This window comes from Sarcophilus harrisii, chromosome 4 (assembly GCF_902635505.1).
Source record: "Sarcophilus harrisii chromosome 4, mSarHar1.11, whole genome shotgun sequence".
NCBI lineage: Eukaryota > Metazoa > Chordata > Mammalia > Dasyuromorphia > Dasyuridae > Sarcophilus > Sarcophilus harrisii.
Genome location: NC_045429.1, coordinates 182,038,977 through 182,061,324, shown reverse-complemented (window position 1 = coordinate 182,061,324; position 22,348 = coordinate 182,038,977). Strand labels below are relative to the sequence as shown.

The following is a 22,348-nucleotide window of genomic DNA, read 5'->3' as shown; positions in this document are numbered from 1 at the left end:
GAGGAAGTAGATAAGAGAAAGGGTGGTGATGATAGAAGAAAGGGCACATTAGGAGAGAGGAAAGTGAGAAGCAAAATATTTTTGAAGAGGGAAAGGTTGAATGGAGATAGAGAATAGAATAAACATGAGGAAATACAGTTAGCAATAGTAAATGTGAAAAAAAATTTAAGCAAGTTTCTCTAATAAAGACCTTATTTCTTAAACATAGAGATAGAGAACTATGTCAAATTTATCAAAATAAAAGCCATTTCCCAATTGATAAATGATAAAAAGAAGTTTTTAGATGAAATAATCACAGCTATCTATAGCTATATTTTTAAAAATGCTCTTACTATTGAGTGGAAATGCAAATTAAAACAATTCTGAAGTACTACCCTAGCATACATACCTATTAGATTGGTTAATAGGATAAGAAAGGAAAATGACAAATATTATAGGGAATGTGAGAAAAGGAGACATTAATGCACTATTGGTCGAGTTGTGAAATTATTCAACTTTTTTGTAGAGCAATTTGGAACTATGCCCCAAAGGATATAAAACCATGCATAGTCTTTGACCTAATAATACCACTACTAGGACTGTATTACAAAAAAGGTAATTAAAAAAAAAAGGGAAGGACTCATATGTATAAAAAAAAAATTTATAGCAGTTATTCTTGGGGGGCAAGGATTGGAAATTGAGGGGATACCCATAAATTGGATAATGGATGAATAAATTATTGTATATAATTATGTTGGAATACTATTATAAGAAATGAAGAGTACAATTCAGAGAATAGACTATGGGGACTGAATTGGGGCATAACAGTATTTTCACTTTTGTTGTGATTTGCTTGCTTGTTTTTTTTTTTTTTTTTCTTATTTCTTTCTTGTGCAGTATGATAAATGTACAAATATATTTAGAATTGCACATGTTTAACCTATATTGGATTACTTGCTGTCTGGGGAAAGGGAGAGGTGGGGAGGAAGGGAGAAAAATTTGGAACACAAGGTTTTGAAAACTATCATTGCATATATTTTGAAAAAAAATAATAAAAAACCTATTATTAAAAAAAATAATGAGCAGAATGCTCTCAGAAAAACCTTGAAAGACCTCCATGAGCTGACACAAAGTGAAATGGAATATGTGCAAAATAATAGAAATATTATAAGATGATCAACTATGAATGATGTAAGTATTCTTGGCAATACAATGATCCAAGACAATTATGAAGGACTTATGATGAAAAATACTATCCATATTCAGAGAAAGAACTGATGGTATCTGAATGGAAATTGAAGCATTTTTTTACATTCTTATTTTCCTTGAGATTTTTTCCTTTGTTTTTTCCCTTTTGTTTTCTTTCATAACATGACTATTATGAAAAAGTTTTACAAGAGTACACAAGCATAATCTATATTGAATTGCTTGCATTATCAATTAAGGAGGTGGGGTGAGAAGGGAGGAAGGGAAGAAATCTGGAACTCAAAGTTTTAAAAATGAATGTTAAAAATTGTTTCTATATGTAATTTTAGAAAAATAAAAAATAAGAATAAAAAGTTTTTTAAAAATTATAACTTTTTATTTTCAAAATATATAAATGGATATTTTTCAATATTCACCCTACAGAACCCTGTGTTCTATTTTTTCTCTCTCTTTCCTCCCAGTTGGCAAGTGATTCTAATATATTGCAAAATATATGCAATTCCTCTATACGAATTTCCATAAATATCATGCTGCACAAGAAAATGAAATTAAAAATTTAAAAAAAAAGAAAGCACTAAGGCACTCAGTTTTCCTTATAGTCCAATTCATAGTCATACATGAAAATTGGAAAAACCAAAGCATTGATGGTACAGATTTTTGTCAGCAAGGTAATATGCTGTTAAGCTTTGTCATAGCTTTCCTTAAAAGCAATGGTTTTTAATTTCATAACTGCAGGCACTATTCACAGTGACTTTTGAGCCCCTCATATAAAATCTGACGTTGCTTCCATTTTTTTCTCCCTCTATTTGGCAGGAAATATGGGACTCGATGCCATGATCTCAAGGTTTTTTCTTTTTCTTTTCTTTTTTTTTTTTTAATGTTAAGTATATTCTGCATGTAAATTTAAAAAATAAGGTGACAATATACACCCTTGTCATGCTCCTTTCCCAATACTGAACCAAGTAGTTTGTCCTTGTTCGGTTCTGTTTCTTGATCCTTGTATAGGTTCCTCAGGAGATAAGACAAATGATCTGGTATTCCTATATTTTTGAGATCTTGCTACAATCTATATTCCTTTGCCACTTAGTGGAAACAATATGTCTTTATGGTATCTTTGTATCTATTTTTTTACGTGTGGAAAATATTATAGCACATGGGCCTTTTACAAAATAAGATAAGAACTTTAGGTCTGTCTGGATCTTCTATTGGAATTCAAAGGGACCAGGATTTGTGAGTCAAAGGGTAATTTACATTAACTGGGGGGTGGGGGGGTGGGAATCAAAGATTGGAATCTTTCCCGCATCAAGACTAGCAAGCATTCAAATTTTGAGGGCAACAGCCCTATAGGAGAACTCAGACCTTAAAACACAGATTCTATAGGAGGAAGATGAGTCAAAGACAGAAACCCAAGTGTTCTCCATTCACCAGACATTATCATCTTCTCAAATTATTGTTGTGTGGTTCAGAAAAAGTGAGGGAATCACTATTTAATAAAAAAGCTGGAGAGATCTCTAGAAGCAAAGCAAAGTTTATTATACATTCTCCTGAGAAGGGCATCTCTCCCTCAAAAGGGAGGAAGCACCTTCTGGGGCAGGGTTAACACTTTTAATCCCTAACACAAATACCACCTCCCACTATTGACCCTTATCCCCATTGGCTGAGGATTTTACATTCTAAATGGGGAAACTACCCAAGAAATTGAACTTGACCAATAAGTACATAGTTGCCCATATTTTGGCTGAAATAGGGAGAAACTGATATTATAGGAGGATAGCAGGAAGGGGATTTAGGTATGCCCTTGATCCAATCTTCAAAGTCCTTCAGGCCTACACAAACTCTGAAGTAGATGAAGCCTTACTCGATTTTCACAACTGTCTTGAAAATCTCACCTCATCTCGTTCATTGTCTTATATCTCTCTTCTTTTTAGTCAAATGCTTTGAAAAAATTATATAGAATCAGTATCTTTATTTCCTCTCTTTTATTACACCCAATTGCTTTAGTAATCTGGTTTTGTAATTAATCACTCAACTGAAACTGCCTTTTCCCAAATTACCAATGATCTAATTACCAAATCTGCCTAATCTTCATCCATTAAAATGGTGATAATAGTGAGATAATAATACCTGTCTTCCAACTTCAAAGGGGTGTTGTGCAGAGATAGCAATATAAATGAAAGTTCTTTGTAAACTGTGAAATGCCAAATTAATATAAAATATTATTAATTTTTTAAAGGAGATAATTCTGATGTAGCAGGAACACTGAATTCTGAGTAAAAAGACAAGAGTTCAAATCCTGATTCTGTCACTCACTAGTCAATCAGCTGACATTTATTAAACACTAATTGTTAAGTACAATGGATTGGACACAAAGAAAGACAACTAGTCTGTAACCTCTACCAAATTACTTAATTTGGAAGAGCATTAGTTTTGTTATCTAGTAAATTGGGATTATAACATTTATACTACCTACTTCACAGGATTGTGGTTAAGATTAAATTCAAAATGCATTTTAAATATTTTATTAACTTTAATATGCAGAGATATTAACTTTCTATATAGATATTTGCAAATCCTTTATACGTATTTCCAATAAGGATAAAGTCCTATAAAGGAGTTCAAAAATTGTCTTCACAAGTATAATATGGAGGAAGTATGCCTAGACAATGCTCATAAATGAACAGATCAGGGGGTGTTAGAGAATTGTAAATGCAATTGTAAATATGTGACATGGTAGTAGAAAATCTAATGTGATCTTAGGCAGCATTTAAAATACAAAGTATATATATATATGAAGGAAATTATTATTTTGATGTCCTGGTCAGACCATCCAGAGTAGTATGTTCAGTTCTAAGTGCTACATTTTGGGAAAGGACATTGCTAAACTTGAGAGAATGCAGAGGAAGTCAATCATGACTTTAGAAGAATTGTTGAAAGAACTGAGGATGCTTAGTGTACAGAAAAGAAAATGGTGTAAGGGGCAGGATTGCATATAAGATTTGCTTTCAAATATTTGAAGATCTGTCATGTGGGAGACTCATTTTCTTTGATTCTACAAGGCTACTAGAGACAATATGTAGAAATGGAAAGAAGGTAGATTTTGTTTTCATGTAACTAAAAACTTTCTGTTATTTAGGGCAATGCAAAAGTAGAATGGGCTGTCATGTGAAGCAACGAGTTCTTTTCTTTCAGTGTTCATGGAGATCTTAGACATGGTTATTTCTAATGTGGAACTAGATAAAGTCTGAGATTCCTTTCCATCTGAGATTCCACAGAATCCTCCTGACTCTAAATGTATCATTAAAAAAAACCCTCAAATAACAAAACCCCACCAAATTTTAAAGGACAGTATTTTTTACACATGACAAATCTAGAAAATTTAAAGAAATTGAGTCTTATGTACAATTCGAAACCACTGTCACCAATCTTTAATTTATCAATCTCAGTTTAATTTCACTCTGGTTTTATATCCAGAACTAACTGAAAATCTCCATTCTGAATCATCAGATCTTAGAGTTAGAGCTGGAGGGAACCTTTAGGGTCATCTACTTTAACCCTGCTATTTACTCGTGAAAAACTGAAACTCTTGAGTGCTTATCTTAAAGTCAGAAACTCAGGATTGGAGTTTGGCTGAAAGATTTCAAACTAGTTCCTATCTGATCTTAGGCAAATCACTTCATCTCTCTGGATTTCAGGGGCTTTGTTAAAGAAATAAAAGATTCAGAGTAGATTTTTAAAGGTATACAACTATCACTTTTCAGGGTGGTAGTGATGTGGATGAGGTGCCCACGGTCGCGGGATGCCCGGCGCGGCCTCTGCCGCCACCCACCCTCTGGCTCCACTGGCGCTCGGACGGCAAGTCGCTGGAGAAATTGCCGGTGCACATGGGCTTGGTGGTCACCGAGGAGGAGACCTGCAGTCAGGAAAACCTTATCTTCCTAAATTCAAATGTGGCATCAGACACTGTAAAGTGAGCTGGAGAAGGAAATCGCAAACCACCTGTTTCTTTATTAAAGGGTCATGAAGAATTGGACATGGCCGAACAACAGTAATCTTTCTCCTTTCTGAATTTAGTCGTTAATTCTTTGTTTCTGAAGAGCAGTGACTTCTTGACCAGCTCGTGAAATTTTTTTTTAATATGACTTTTTAATTTTCAAAATATATACAAAGATAATTTTCAACATTCATCCTTGCAAGACCAAGTGTTCCAAATTTTTCTCCCTCTCGCTTCCCCACCACCCCAGAGAGCAAGTAATCCAATATAAGTAAAACATACCAAAACATGAATTTGACTTAATTAAGGCACAGCTGCTCAGAGTTGTTAGTTTCATTTTCTTTTCCTGACTTTGTTAACAAAGTCGGGCGGCAAGACAGAATGAGACTGGCAATGACTGACGGCTGGGGAGCAATGGAAGACATTTGATGTCTGACTAATGTTGCCTTTCTCATCTGTCCATTCCATGGGGGCTGATCTTCCCATTCGTGGGGCAGACAACTCGGTCATTCACCAACAGGTTTGAAGCTATTGTCCATAGGATCGCGAAGAGTCCAACACAACTGAACAACTGAAAAAACAATAAACCTGGTTCTTATGAAATTCTGGTGGAATCATTGGGCTAAATCGGTGAAAGCTTCCAAAGTCTAACAGTGGAAAGATGACACAATCTGGAATCAGAAGGCTGTACCTTATCTAAATTCTCTGCTGGCAGGGAGAGGGCGTTTTCCTAGATTTTATTTCATCACTTCTATAAGTTTGGACTAGATATCAGACCAGCTTTCACTCTGCTTCTCTTTAGTGCTTTAGGCTTTGTAAAATAATCCGCTTTCATCATCGCTTCTGGTAGTTCACAACGACTTTTGACCTTGTGACACACACCCTGCCCACTTTAATGATGAGGTTAAAGTGAATAATTAAAATACAGACAACCAATATGCAGATTGGCAATTAAGTGTAAGTCCCTGGGTCACCTCCCAAACTTTTGGAAGGGCAGAACGGGGCCGGCTCGAAAGAATAAGCAGTTCTTGAGTTACACATCAGAACAAAATGCAAGCGGGTGGGTTCTACTCGGTACATTTAAGAAGCGCGCCAGGGAAAAGGGGACACGTTTCCTCCGCTCTTCCTCTCTCCGCAGCACTCTCTCCCGCTTGCTCCCAGACCTCCAAACGCCCAGGGGGCGCTGCTCTGTTTCCCAGCTGGGGCCGAGCTCGCCAGTTTGTGCGCGCCAGCCCTCTCTCCGCCTCGGGCTCTTGCCACATCCTCCGCCCTCCGACCCAGAAGTCGCGTCAGAGCTCGACCCGGACCAATCAGCGCTTTCCATGTATCGGCAGAGGTGGGGCAATAAGCGGGAGGAGGTGGCGGGGGAAGATGGCGGCGGGGGCGAGGTGAGGTGTTGGCAGTAGCTAGGGGCTCGGGCGAGGGGGGGAGGGGGGGACATCCGGAGATGGCTCATGCCCGCGGCCGGCGAGGATAAGTGGCACTCGCGCCGCAGGTGTGGCGGCCGCAGCGGAGGTAGCGAGAGCGGGAGGAGGGCCCGGGGCAGCGGCGGCTGACGGGCCCCGAGTTTCGCGAGCATGACCGGTCTGTACGAGCTGGTGTGGCGCGTGCTGCACGCGCTGCTCTGCCTCCACCGCACGCTCGCGTCCTGGCTCCGCGTCCGCTTCGGCACCTGGAACTGGATCTGGCGGCGGTGGTGCCGCGTCGCCTCCTCCGCGGTCCTAGCGCCGCTCGGCTTTACTTTTCGCAAGCCCCCGACGGCGGGCAGGAACCACCACCATCACCACCATCACTATTACCACCACCATGCCCACGGTCGCGGGATGCCCGGCGCGGCCTCTGCCGCCACCCACCCCCGGCTCCGCTGGCGCTCGGACGGCAAGTCGCTGGAGAAATTGCCGGTGCACATGGGCTTGGTGGTCACCGAGGAGGAGGAGCCCAGCTTTTCGGACATTGCAAGCCTCGTGGTGTGGTGTATGGCCGTGGGCATCTCCTACATCAGCGTCTACGACCACCAAGGTGAGGCCCGGCCGGTGGGAGGGGGATAGGTGCGGGGCGTCCCCTGGCCTCGGGCTCGGGGACCTTCTCCCCAAACCGCGGCGGAAGAGCAGCTTGGGAATTGGGGGTGGGCAGAGCCCCGGGGTGGTCGGGCTTCCCCCCTGGGCCTTCGTGGACGGCCCAGTTCGGACTGGAGTCTGCCTCGGCGGTGAACCCTTCACAATCCCGTAGCTCTTGAAGGTTTTCTGAGTGACCTCTTCCCAGTGGTCATGCGTAGTAGATCGCGTGTGATTGAGCCTTCTTTTACAGGCGGGGAAAGCGAGGTTGGGAAAGAGGAAGGGACTGTCAGGACGGGGTCACACTGCTCCCAAAGGGTAATCGGAACTCCGGTCTGCTGACTGCAGATTCAGTTCCGTGCTAGGGAGCTCTGGGGTGTTCCAGGTGTGAAGCGCTATGCACAGTCCGTGGTGAACGGGTGTGGAAGTGAAAACTTGCTAGTCTTCCCTCTGTACCCTGAAGGCACAGCCCCCTAAAAGTCCTAGGTTTGGTCAGGAGAAGGAGGAAAAGCAGCCAAGCCAGGTTAAAAGTGTAGTTGAGTACAAGATGGGGAAATACAAGGAAGTCTAAGTCACAGTTTCTGTTCTGTATATTTCAGTCTGGTGGATACAAGACTTGAGCTATGGAAAGCTGACTAACAGTGCCAAGTCATTATTACTCTGACTATGCTTCATAGTCCTAGAAACTGAAGTGAGGGAGAGGATGGGCAGGCTTTGGCTTGGCTGAGAGAGTATTAATGGGCAATCCAAGCCTACTTTCTGAAGAACCCAGAAACCGAAAGATCAATTTGAATGAAGGGTGAAGAGAAATAGTAGGATCAGGCAGCTGGGTGACACAGTGGATGCGCCTGAAGTTAGAAAAATCTGCTTTAGAAATTTACTAGCTGTGAGCTTAGGCAACTCACTTAACCTCCATCCACTTCAGTTTAATAAATGGACATAATAGCACCTGAATCCCTGAATTGTTTTGAGGATAAAATGAAATAACATTTGTAAATTGCTTTGCAACCCTTAAAGCAATACTTAAACGCTAGCTATGTATTATTATCATCGCATTATAATACAAAATTTGGCCCAGGTAACACAAGACTTTGAATGGTTGAGCGATTGAGAAGTTTGAAGTCTTTAGTTACTAGGGAGCCATATACATTTTTGGGGGGGGAGTGGGAAAAGTGACAATAAAAGGTACTTTTTGAAAAGATTAAACCTGCTCTGGTGACTGCTAGTTTCAGTGTAAATTATAAGGATAGGGATAGGGACTAGATATTGAACGGTCTTGATGACAGAATCAGAAAGGATTTTGAAAGATACGAAAACCAGTTAGATGGCAATTAAAATAGTCCATGTGAGTTACAAATCAATATCTTAGGTAGTGTGTTGTAGTTTGAATGGAGCAGTTAGAGTAATAAATAGTAAATTAAAATAAAATTCAATTCAGTAAACATTTATGAAGAGCAGTATGCTAGGCACAGCAGGAGACCCAAATAAATGGGAATTCTTGTCATGCAGCTCATAATTTATCAGGGATAAAATACAGACTCAGATAACCACAACACAAAAGGATACATGGTGGGTATCCTGAGAATGGCATCATACTTACTCTTGGCCCTTGGCCCTGCCTCTAGCCCATCCTCAGTACCGTCTCCAGAAGATTTTAGGGGCTTCTACCATTCCTTCCACTGCCACCATCACTTATCAATAACTGCTACTTCCTTACCTGGCAGACCCTGATGATAACAGTCAAGACATGTGCCCAAGAGCCCTAAGAATAGTGGTGTTTCACCTGGCTGGCCCAGCCTCTTCTGCTATTTCCTCTGTGAAGAAGAGAATGCTCCATCCCCAATGTCCTTCCATCCAGTAGCAATTGCAGAACTGCAGCAATTTATTCCCAAGAGCCTTGGGTACAAGCATCTCTCCATTCTTCCCCTAATTCCCTTCCTCTCTGCCCCTCCTGTTCCCTTCAACTCCCTATCACTACCTTTGTTTCCAGTCTGGTTCTGAAACCTTCATTCAGAGAAGTAGCCCTTGTGGAGATGCAGCCTTGAAAAAAAAGCAGCATAATAATGGAAAGAACATTGGCTCTGGAATCACAGACTTATGTTTAAGTCCCACCTCTAATACTACTACCAACAACTGTATGACCTTGGCAAGTACCTTCTTCCTCTGGGCCTGTTTCCTTATCAATAAATTGAGAGGGCTGAGCTACATGACTTTAATGTTCCTTCTAGCTTTATATTTATAATCCTGTGAATTGCCTCAATGTGGGATCTTAACACCTCCTGCCTTCTCTGCAGCCATAGGTACTAAAAAACCCAGGTGAAAAACATTCTTGACACCAGAGACGTTGGGCTGTCAAAAATAGTTCAAAATTCGAAATAGTTTTATTAATAACTAATAAAAAATTAGTCATTAATGAATAAACATTTATTAAGCATTTGGCATGTTCCAGGCACTACACTAAATGCTGAAGATACCATCCCCCTAATCCTCTTCCTTCTCTCCTCCCCCCACAAAAAGACAGTTCCTGCCATCAAGGAGCTTAATATCCTTCAACTCCAATAGGGACAGATGGAAGTTGAAAAAAGCCAGGGAAAAAGGTTTGGGAAGAAGGTATCCACTGCAGGAGAGTCACAGAAAAGTTAGTCAAAGAAGCCTCTAAGTGGTGCAGCCAGGTGAGATGAACATGGAGCAGAGTTCATGGCCTCTCCCTTGCATGAGAGAGGCAGAGGGTAGTGATGAGGCAGAGAATCAAGGCGGATGAGATGTTCACAGGGTGACGAGGTCATCCCATTATGCACTTCCTAGGGCATAGAGGAGACACACTAAAGTAGTTCAGCCCAATAAGAAATGAGTTTTGTGGAAATACTAACTTGATACAATGTGTTCTGCTGCTGCAGCTTGAGACCACTGGCCTTTACTTTCTGCTCTACAGTTGAAACATACTTTGTCTCTATTAGAATGGGATCTCTTTAAACATAAATGTTTCTTGAAATGTTCTAGATTTGTCATGGTCATTTATTACATAACATAACTATCCTATAAAGTTTAGTGATATTTTGTTTTAACACTTTTTGTTTTAAAAAGTGTTAGGTTTGGAGTCAAAAGATCACAGAATATTAGGTAGGAAAAAAAAACTCAGATTCCGTCTGGGTTCCTGATCAGAAGTACCACATACTCAAATGGGGGTCCATGCAACTTCTCTGTGAAGAAATAAAGAGAACTTAACTGCTTCCCCTAACAGTCCATTCTGCTTTTTGTATTTTTTACTTTTCTTGCCACAAAGATAAACACCATGATTTAAACAGAGTAAGCATTAATAATTTTTTTTTTAAATCGCTTATTGTAGAGGCCAGACCAAGTAATGTGTGTGATTTGGGGGGGTGAAGAATTATTACTAACTACAGGGATCAAGGAAGGCTTAAGCTGGTAGAGTGCCTAGTATTGGACTTAGAGTCAGGAAGATTTGAGTTCAAACTAGAACCTCGACATTTACTAAACTTGTGACCCTGAGTAATTTAGTCTCTCAGCCTTAGTTTCCTTATTTGTAAATGGGAATAATAGTAATCTTACAGAATTGTTGTGAAGAGTAAGATAACTTGTAAAGGGTTTTGAAAACCTTAAAGTGATATGATGATGATGTTAAAAGAGGACAGCTGAGTGGCATGGTAGTACATGCTAGGCCTGGAGTCAGGAAGACCAGATACTAGCTCTTTGCCCCTAGGTAAGTCACCCTGTTTGCCTCACTTTATTCATCTGTAAAATGGGGATAATAATAGCACCTGCCTCCTAAGGTTGGCAGGAAGAACAAAAGAGACAATAATTGTTAAATACTTGGCAATATAGTAAATGTTTTATAAATCTTAGCTATTGTTATTTCAGTGGGAGAGAGCATGAAGGCAAAATTATGAGTAATTACGAGGCAGAAGAACATGGAACATGGGTAGAAGAAGGATGCTGGTATTGGGATCCCAGGAGGAACATGTAGCTCTCATGAGTTTCTGTAATATTTTGGGCTGTTGTTTATCTGATTCTCTCATCTGTTCTTTTCGAGACAGGACCTTGTCATTTGTAAGCATTCTCTCTTTCCCCCAGGACTAGCACAGTTTAGACATAGTAGGCACTCCATTGATTGAATGCAGATAAAAATATGGAATGTCTAAGACACCTGGTCTGAGGAGTTTTAAATTTGTTATGAGGCAATGGGGAATTATTGAGAAGTTTTGAGAGGAATTATGGGACAAATTAATGGGAGTTTCTTTGGCAAAATTTAAATGAGTGGGAAGGGAAGACTCATTAGATAATTACAATAGTTATTAATAATATTTATATAACAATAGTTATTAATATTAATAAGTCGGTGACATTGATTAACAAGAGAGGAGAGGACAGATATAAGGACAATTGATTGGCTTTAGGAAGTGAAGGAGAGGGGGAGAATTATCAAGTGTTTCAAAAAAATATGGTTGTAACCTAATGGTTGGAGGAACATGTGTTACCCTAGACAAGTCACTTCACTTCTTTTTGCCTCAGTTTCTTCTACTGTAAAATGAGGATAACAATACCCACCCCCCCACCTCCCAAAGTGGTTATGAAGTTCAAATGAAATAATAATTGAAAAGTGTTCAACACAGTACCCAGCACATAGTGCTAATTTCATTTTCCTTCTTTGGTAAAAATAGGGAAGTTAGGAGAAGGAGGGCGGTGTTAGGGGAGAGTTTGGTTTTGGACTTATTGACTTTGAGGTGCCGCATAGAGAGATTTCCATGTATAAAAGTTATATTATCCTTGAGTCTGTCTTTGACCCATTTGTCTGCCAGATTAATAGATATAAGTATAGTTTGATTTTCAAAGAGGGTCACTAGTGTGACTGATAATGTGTTTTCCTTATCTTTGTATTTAGAGAATACATTTTATGGTTTATTAGAGTAATTTCTTTTCATTAGCATAAACAGCAACAAGTAGGATGAAACAAAAAATTCTTAATGATTAGTCATTTTATAGAAATAATGGAACCCATTGCAGTAAAAACTATGATTTTTAGGGACAGAAATTTAACATACTTCAAGAATATTACGTAAAAAAATAGAAATTAGGTAAGTGCCTTAAGCTCTTTTAAAATAAATAACTGAGATTACTTATGTTCAGTTAATATTCGTTGAAAAAGGTACCTTCTCTAGTAAAGTGATTGAAATCATAGATTCAGAGGCAGAGCTGCAAACACTTCCTTGTTCTGACAACTTCCCATTGCTATTGAATTGCTCCTGTGATACTAAAGTATCCTGTCATTTTTATGTTTAAAAACTGTGGGGAAAAGAGACAGAAGGCGTGAGATTATTTATAAAGAAAACAATGGAGACTTTCAGAAACATTTTCAAACTATAGTTAGAATATTTTTTACCTAACTTTACTGGAATAAAATCTGATTTTTCTCTAATTATAAGAAGTAAACTTTTTATTTTTACTCTGTAACTATTCTAAGCAGTAGAACATTTCACCGCATGTTTGATCATTAGTAAGATTTTGTAATGAAACCCTGAGTAAATGAAGAGCTTTGCTCAAGTAATTTGTATAAATTCATTTCATTTAATCTTTTTCTATTCATTCTTATATTGATAACAAAATTTGAAAAATGAGAGCACTCATCAATAATCAGTCAAGCATTTATTAAGAACTTCTATTTTCTAGATGCTAGGGGACAGTGAAAAAATGAACTATTCCCTGCCATTAAGAAGCTTGCTTCTTTTTGGGGAGATATAACGTGTGTGTGTGTGTGTGTGTGTACACACATAAATAAAAAATAAATACAAGGTAAATTTATGTTAACAGGGTGGGTTTCAGCAGCTGGAGGAGGATCAAGAAGAAGTTTTATATAGATAGGATGGTGCTTGTACAAAGTGTTAGGGTGGAAGTAAGGTTGCAATGATACTTTTCCAGTGTTTGGAATGGGGAGATGAAGTATAAGTGAAAAAAGGGGAATCAGGTGGGAAATGTAGGTTGAGGCCAGGTTGTGAAGGGCTTTCGAAATTTGAGTACGACAATAACATTATTCCTTCCTCAGTCAGACATTAGTCTGCCCTTTAGGAAAATCATCAGCAGATGGGTGTATTGAAGTGGAGAGAAAGATATGACTTAGGAAACCAGCACCGACGCGATGAAAGTCTGAACTAGAGCAGTGTCATATAAATGAAGAGGGTGGGAGATGGACACTATAATGATGTGGAGGTAGAAACAACAAGATTTTGGCAACTGAAAGGATAATGGTACCCCTTAATGGAACAGATAGGACTGAGTTTTAGAGGAAAGATAATTACTGCATTTGAGGATACATATGATGAGTTTGAAATGTGTACAGGATATCCAGTTTGAAGTAGTAGGCATTTGGAGATGCAGACCTGGAGCTCAAAACAGATAGATTTGGGAGTCATTTGCTTAGAGATAATAATTAAATACCCAAATGAGATAACTGAGGAGAAAATTTGGAGAAGATCAAGTTCGTGTATTAACATATTAAAACATGAGAGATCACACAAATGTTAAAAGATTAATACCACACAAATTGTATAGATAATTACTGACCTAGTTAAAAGATTGAAAGATCACTGGTGGGCTGGAGTGGTCAAGAATAACTTCTTCCCAGGAGGTAAGCTAAGCCTTGAAGGATGGATAGGATGTTGCAAGGTAAAGAGAATGTTCAGGTAGAGAGATGGGTTTGAGCAAGAACATGTGGATAGGATACATGCTTTGTTCATAGGAGAGCAAACAAAGTAATTTGATTGGAATAGAATATTTGTCTAGTAGAGTGGTGGGAGTTAAGTTCATAGGATTAAATTGGAGGTTGAAAGGTCAATTCAGGGATACAATAGGAAGAACTAGAGATACAAATTTAAAATGATAGTTCTTGCTTTAAGAAACTTGCAATATATACATAAGTAATAATAGAAAATAAATACAAGGTAAAAATATAGTATGGGGGAATTGAAGAGAGAAATAGGGTGAAGCATCTGGGCAAAGGTCAGAAAAGCTTATATGGTGCTCGAGCTCCATTCTTTCCCATAAGAATTACATTTTAATTTATTTTGTATCTCTTCTGATATTCAGAATCTATTTACGTAAGTTGAATGTAGCCTCAAGATACTTGCTGTTCTACTTTTGTTTATTCACAATGTTTTCTATCTTCCCTTGTATAGGTAAGTTTTTACTACTACGGAAGTTGGAGTATTTTTATTTGCAAGAATCATCAGAATGTTGATAGATCCTGAGGTAGTGGCTAAGGTTGCTATGTATCAGATATTACAGATTCATGCATGAATAGCAGGAACCTTTCAGTCACTTTGTGTCTCTTCCTATAAAATGAGTTTTAGAAGTCTGTAGAGGGGCACTGTTGTTGGAACCTAGTCATCAATATTTAGCTATCATAGTAGCTGAGCTTTTTGGGTGCTATAAACTGGCTATGAGTAAATTTTGTTTATTTGAGTTGGATTAGTTATAAAAATCATCCATCCTTCTCGGTGCTCCATTTTTCTTACTGTGTGTAATCTCAACTTAATTGTTTTTTATTTTTATTTTTTTCAATTATAGCTTTATTGACAAAACATATGCATGGGTAATTTTTCAGCATTGACCCTTCAAAAACTTCTGTTTCAACTTTTCCCCTCCTTCCCTCCACCCCCTCCCCTAGATGGCAGGTTGTCCCATACATATGTTAAAGTATGTGTTAAGTACAATATATGTATACATATTTATACAGTTGTCTTGCTACACAAGAGAAAAAAAAAAAAGGTAAAAATAACCTGACAAGAAAAACAAAAATGCAAGCAAACAGTAACAGAAAGAGTAAATGCTTTGTTGTGGTTCACATTCATTTCCCAGTGTTCTTTTGCTGGGTGTAGCTGGTTCTGTTCATTACTGATCATTTGGAATTGATTTGGATCCTCTCATTGTTGAAGATAGCTACTTCCATCAGAATTGATTCTCATATAGTATTGTTATTGAAGTGTATAATGTTCTCCTGGTTCTGCTCATTTCACTTAGCATCAGTTCATTAAGTCTTCTTTATTCATCCTGCTGGTCATTTCTTACAGAACAATAATATTCCATAACATTCATATATCACAATTTACTCAGCCATTCTCCAATTGTTGGGCATCCATTCAATTTCCAGATTCTAGCCACTACAAAAAGCTTACTATACTATACTTTTAGGTAGTGAGTAAGGTTCTAAAGCTGTGCTTGTATTATGCACACATGCATACATACACACATATAGAAACATGTATATGTGTATACATGTGAGCATGTGTACACACACATATATATATATTAAATAAATTTCACAGTCACAGCCAGAGAGAACACATACACTTTTTAAGTCCCTTCCCTTTATACCGTAATAATACAATCCCAAACTTTCATATATTTTATAGAATCATAGAAGAATCATTATCTAGTTTAATCTACTAAAAGCAACAGGTCTTTTTACAGGTATCTTTGTCAGATTATTTAATTTTATTTTTATAATTGTGTAAAGTAATTGGGATAGGTATCTATATCTTATAATCAGAGAAAACAAATTTCAATGAATTGCTGAATAATTGGCAGCTATTAAATGGCAGAATTCAGTTTAAAAATAAATTTTGTCTTCTAACTCTTGGTCTAAAATATCATACTTTCTTTAAGTCTGTTCCCATATTCTCTTCTTCAGTAAGCTAATTCCACTTGAAATTTTATATTCAAGCCGGCTCCCAGAAACATGTGTCCCAATAAAACTGTTTATTGGCATATAAAATTTGTTTTGTAATAGATCTCTTGATTATGTGCAATTTTAGTGATAGTATTATTGATTATAATCTTGCTAATTTAAATAATTTCATAACCAAAGGAGGTTGTTCTTTTTCCTTCCCCAAATATTTTTCCAAATAGAACTTTAATTGGATTTTTAAATAGATAGAGGGATGATGATGAGTCACTGGGTAATTTAGTCAGATGCTTTAAAAATTTTAGTGTATTTTTTTAAAGCATTCTTTGAAGGGTATTTTTATTGATGGATAATTGGATATTTACAATATCAAGGTAATCTTATTTGTGATTTTTAATTAACTCATACTTAATGGTGACCACAAATACTAATTCTGTTCTTAATTATTTACTTTTTATATTGATGATCTGCTTGCTTAGTGATTGATCCCTTGTGATTGCTTGGAGAGAGAGAGAGTTAGAGAGAGAATGTATAATTTTGTTGTTAGTTTCGTTCAGATTCCAGTTCCATCATTACTACTTTCGGTGAGTTGGCAGACCTTTCTGAATTTTAGTTTCCTTGTCTGTAAAAGCCCAGCAAATACTTTTCAATATTTCAGAGTTTGGAGATTCAAAACGTCTATAAAACATTTGGGAATTTTAAGTGTAATATTTAAAGAGTCCTTTCTTAATATAAAATATCATTAAAAACCTTTCTTTTATCATTTGTGGATAATACGGAGAACTGTGGCTTTTAAAAATATTCTGTAAACAATGGAAGTCTTTGTTTTCTTATTTTTTGTTTATTAGCTTATTTATGTCCATTGATCTTCTCTCCATTAATCCTCTTCTTTCCATTTCCATTCATAATATCTACAAACAGACATTTGAGAGAGATGTTTGTGAAGAAGAAAAGAGAACACAATAAAAATTTGTAATTACACATTTTAAGAGAGATTAAATATATACTTAACTTAATTATGTCAACTTAATGCTTGATTACATTTTAATAAGCTGTTATTACAGAATACTAATCAGATTTGAGATTTACTCTGAATTTTTTTGTTGTTGTTGTTGACTATCCTTCTCAGAGTCAAGAGTCAATAATCATTTACTAAGACTATACCAAGCCTGGGCAAACAAAGAAAGGCATAAGTGTAACCCCTGCTCTCAAGTAGCTTACAGTCCACAGGGGTGGGAAAGCAATACATGAAAAACTAAAAAATGAAGGGTCAAAAGGAGATAATTTGAGAAGATAATGATTTTTTTGAGTTGATTTCTATATGCAGAATGATGATTTTCTAAAGATAAAGTCACCAAAGTATCTGTAGGAAATGATGTGGTGAATTTCCTGTGAGGTCTCCATATGTGGGTAGAGAAACAATTCTTTTTAAAAAGCCTAATTTGAAAAAAAAATACTTCATTTTAAAAAAAGTTTGGATGGAGGAAGAGTTGGTTTCATCCCTTATTGATTGAGTCAATCAGTCTCTAAGTATAAATGTTAGTATGGTAGAAATGCCTACTGAACTTAATATGGCACAAGCCATTATTGATAATTAATGAAGGAGAAGCCAGTGGATAAGCTCAGAGAGATTAAAGTGGTTTGCTGAAGAGATTGTCTTGTGATTCTTAGATCAGTGTTCTTTCCACTACCCTCTTAAGTACTCTTAAAAAATGTAAATATTTTAAGCATCAACAAATATATTGGCACTAGAGTTTGCGTGTGTATATTTTATATATATATATAAAATTTAAAAAAAAATTTTTTTTGGCTCTGGTCTTTTAATACCAGAACTTTTAATGAAATGGAAATAACCTTGATTCTTTAGAGTTATGCTAATGGAACAAGATCTGGAAGTTTATTTTCCTTTAAAAAATTTTTTTTATTCCAAACTTAACCACATTTTCATACAGCACACAGCAGAATATAAAAAAAGGATTCTGTTTTGAAACTGAATCTATATTTTATGGAGTTTGCATTTTTCTTAAAGTACATAATAAATTCCGCACTTTACTTTCAAAACTGTCCTGCCTGTTTGTTCTGTTCTCTTTATAATAATCTTTTTTTCATCACTACTGCTAATAGCCCCACTCCCAATTAAAAAGCTAGAGAAAGAACAAAAAACCCTTCTAGATTAGTATATTCAAATAAAACATACCCAAAAATTTGTGTCTTTTTTCACCTAGAGTCTGGTACATCTCTGTTAGAATGTAGGTAGTTGCTTTCTCATAGATTCTTTGGGGATCATTTTATTGATAAGACTTATCTTTCAAAGTTATTTTGCTTTACTATGTCTGTAAAAATTATTCTTCTGATTCTTCTCACTTCTCCATATGAATTTATAGCATTCAGGATTATCAGAAATTATCTCTTCATTTCTTAGGGTGCAATAATATTATATTCATACAGGGAAATTTGTTCAGCCATTTCCCAATTTTCTTAAGAGTTAATGTGAGGCTTGTCCTTAGATTCTTTTTCTTTCCTTCTCAGATTCCCTGTCTCTACCTTCCAGCCCCTTAACTTCTTTATTCCTCCTTCAGGAATCAGGAAAGTCCCTTTGATCCTTCCTCTTAACCTCTCCTTCTCCCTTGCTTGTTTCCCAGTCAAGTTTGATGTTTTTCTACATCGGACTATTTGACTATGAGTATGTCTGATTCACCATTGTCGAGGTGAATGGACATATTCCATGTTTACCTCCACCCCTTCTTTCCATTTTTGTTTTTATACATCCCAATTTTGAGAAGTAGCAAATTCCACTCCTTTTTCCCGTTTCAATTTTTCTTTTTTCTCTTTCAAACCTCGGAACAGAAACGATCCATCTCTAGAATCTCAATATCCTTTGAAGACATGAAGGTTCTAAGGGGGCAATTCTTTTTCCTCTTCCACTCCAGACTTTTCTGTTGGCATGACCCATGAATGGTTCATTTTTTTCCCTCTATAAGATTATACTCGGCTTTATAGGTTAACTGTTCTTGGTTATAAGATTATCTCTTTTGCCCTTTGGAATATCGTCTTTTGAGATCTATGTAGTAAAACCAGTTTTATGTCATTTTGATTGGTGTTCCTTGCTTTTTTTTTTTTTTTTTTTTTTAATAATTTTTTATTGACAGAACCCATGCCAGGGTAATTTTTTACAACATTATCCCTTACACTCACTTCTGTTCCGACTTTTCCTCTCCCTCTCTTCACCCCCTCCCCCAGATGGCAAGCAGTCCTATACATGTTAAATATGTCACAGTATATCCTAGATACAATATATGTGTGCAGAACTGAATAGTTCTCTTGTTGCTCAGGGAGAATTGGATTCAGAAGGTAAAAATAACCCGGGAAGAAAAACAAAAATGCAAACAGTTTGCATTAATTTCCAGTGTTCTTTCTATGGGTGTAGCTGCTTCTGTCCTCATTGATCAATTGGAATTGAATTAGATCTTCTCTTTGTTGAAGAAATTCATTTCCCTCAGAATACATCCTCATACAGTATCGTTGTTGAAGTATATAATGATCTCCTGGTTCTGCTCATTTCACTTAGCATAAGTTCATGTAAATCTCTCCAAGCCTCTCTGTATTCATCCTGCTGGTCATTTCTTACAGAACAATCATATTCCATAACATTCATATACCACAATTTACCCAACCATTCTCCAGTTGATGGGCATCCATTCACTTTCCAGTTTCTAGCCACTACAAACAGGGCTGCCATAAACATTTTGGCACATATAGATCCCTTTCCCTTCTTTAGTATCTCTTTGGGGTATTGGCTCCATTTCTTATAGGTTTGGACTTTTGGGTTTTTTTGTGTGTGTAATTTTGGTTTGCAAGAAGGCACTTACTGTATCTTCTCATTGTATTTCTTGATCCTTATTCAGTATGAGAATATATGATGGGAATAGGTGGGAGCTGAGGGATCTATTTCCAGTTTGGTCAGCCATTTTGCCAGTCAATCTAGCAATTTGCTTTAAGCTGGAAAGGCTTTGGTTTAGAGGCCTTATTACTATATGCTATGTCTGTTTAAATACCAGTATAATTAAGATTGTAGAGGATTATTATCACTCTATTTAGATGAGATTTTTGGCCAAAGAAACTGTAACCATGACTGTTGGCTACTAAGTAACATAGAGGCAGAAAGGTATTCATATCTACATTGACCTACACAAGCCCTTTGGGCATACAAGTTGTTTCTAAGTCATGTTTAATTTTAAAATCTTTATTGTGTGTACTTTAAAAATCTTAGTGAAACATAAGGCACAACACAAGTCTTAGTGCAGGTTTAAACTGCTAAAGCTTTTAGTTCATTTGAAAGTGTGCTTTCACCATTTCATCTGTTCAGTGTGAGGGAAGAAAGTAAATAGTTTTAAAATGTTTGTGAAGGATTTGTATGCTTTTCCCATCTGAAAAATTAGAAAAAAGAAATACCTCCCAAACATCTTGAGCAAATAGCCTAACTGATTAAAAATTTAGTACTATTTTTAATCTAAAAAAATTAAGAACTGTGAACAAACTATTCCCAATATCAAAAAAGTTAAAACATAAAAATCAAACATATAAATATCTATATGATACTTTTTACTAAGATCTTATTCTATTATTATATTATAATGCTCATGATTGGACTTTCAGATAAAATGTGAATATATATATATTCATATATATATAATTGTATTTTATTTGCAGTCTATTTTTATTTTTTTAATTTATTTTTTTTGCCTTTAAGTTGTAATTTAATCTTTATTATTATTATTATATCTTTTTATTTACAAAACATGCATGGATAATTTTTTCAGCATTGACCCTTGCAAAACCTGTTCCAAATTTTCCCCTTCTTCCCCCCACCCCCGCCCCTAGATGGCAGGTAGTCCAATACATGTTAAATATGTTAAATTATAGGTTAAATCCAATATATGTATACATATTTATAGTTATCTTTTGCAGCCTATTTTTGATAAACTTTATGTTTGGGTCTTTTTTTAAAACCTTAGTAACTTAAAGCTGCATTAAGATTTTTAGGGTATTTTATAGTAAAGAATAATATTGGCGTGGATTTTTCTTTAAATTATGTTTACAATTTTCAGTATAATTCACAGGGTATTTTTGTCTTTTCCCTTTTCAATCTATTATTTCTAAATTGGTCTTAATATAAACCTAGTCTGTAAAAATGAGATTTGACCATAATTTAAGATCATAACTTGCTTTAACTGGCAAATTCCTCTTCATAAAACTTGATTGAATACAGGGAAAGAGAATAAAAACTTAGGTATTTGTATGGGAACAAACTCTTTTAAAATTTAGTCATCTCTTGAGTATAATCCCAGTTTATCAAGCTAAGTATTTAAATCAAGCAGCATTTAAATTATGATGCCTAGAGGAAATTATGCAAATTTTTACAGGTGTCAGGCCTCAAGCATAAGTCTTTCATTGTTTATCTTGCTATTTCATCATTTCCTAGAAGCCATCTTTCTGCCTCTAACTATCCTTTCATTAAATTAGTCAATCAGAGGCCTATTTGAAGTATTTTTGTGAATCAGTCTGTTTATTTAGAAGGTACCTTGGAAAAGTATCTAATTTCTTTTCCCCTTTTTAACAAAATTAGGAAATCTCCGAATTCTCTGAAACCTATTGAAAAAGTGGGTCTGTAGTTCTGCCCCTCCACCCTAATTACCCATTTTAGCCACTAGATGGCATTTGTGTATTAGTATGATGGAAAAAACTGAAGCCCAAGGTTTATCTGCATTTGGTTCATGATCAAAGAGTAGGAAAACTACAGAATAGAGTGTTAGGAGACAAAAACCGAAATGCCGCTTTTTTTTTTTTTTCTTTCCAGAATTCATAATATGCATTAAGTAAACTTGCAAAGTGACTAAAAATTGGAGATAAAATACAGACTCTTCCAAAGGCTAAAACTACATGTAGATTTTTGGGATTCCCTGCTGTATATGTATTATTGCAACTTTGGTACCCATGATTACCTCTCTATAATTTCTCCATTCATTTCTAGCTGCTAGATAATTGAAGGCACTCAGTAAATAGTTTTTTATAAAGGCCAAAGACAACAGTGGATTATAGGAAATTGTCACTTAAGACACTGAAAATATATAAAAATCTGATGAGTAAATCTTTTTTTAAAACACATTTATTGTTTCTTTATTTTGGCACTTATATGGCATGGTAGATAGAATGTTTGCTGGACCTGGAGTCAAGGAGACCTAAGTTCACATTCTGCCTCAGACATTTGATAATTATGTAGGCCTGGGCATGTCACTATATATTGGACATAATAGTATTCATCTCCTAGAGTAGTTAATAATGAGGACAAAATATTAGGATAAGATATTTGGAAAGCTCTTTGCAAACCTTAAAGCACTATATAAATGCTACCCACCAGCATTG

General features: G+C 36.5%; 1 protein-coding gene across 1 annotated transcript in view; it reads left to right on the top strand.

Moving 5' to 3' along the window:
* The first annotated feature begins 6,590 nt into the window (after nucleotides 1–6,590).
* Nucleotides 6,591–22,348, top strand: part of NUS1 (NUS1 dehydrodolichyl diphosphate synthase subunit) — a 29,904-nt gene continuing 14,146 nt past the window's right edge. Inside the window, exon 1 of the mRNA XM_031964364.1 lies at nucleotides 6,591–7,195. Within this exon, the coding sequence (XP_031820224.1) occupies nucleotides 6,754–7,195 (442 nt within the window). The 5' untranslated portion in view covers nucleotides 6,591–6,753. The remainder of the gene's footprint in view (nucleotides 7,196–22,348) is intronic.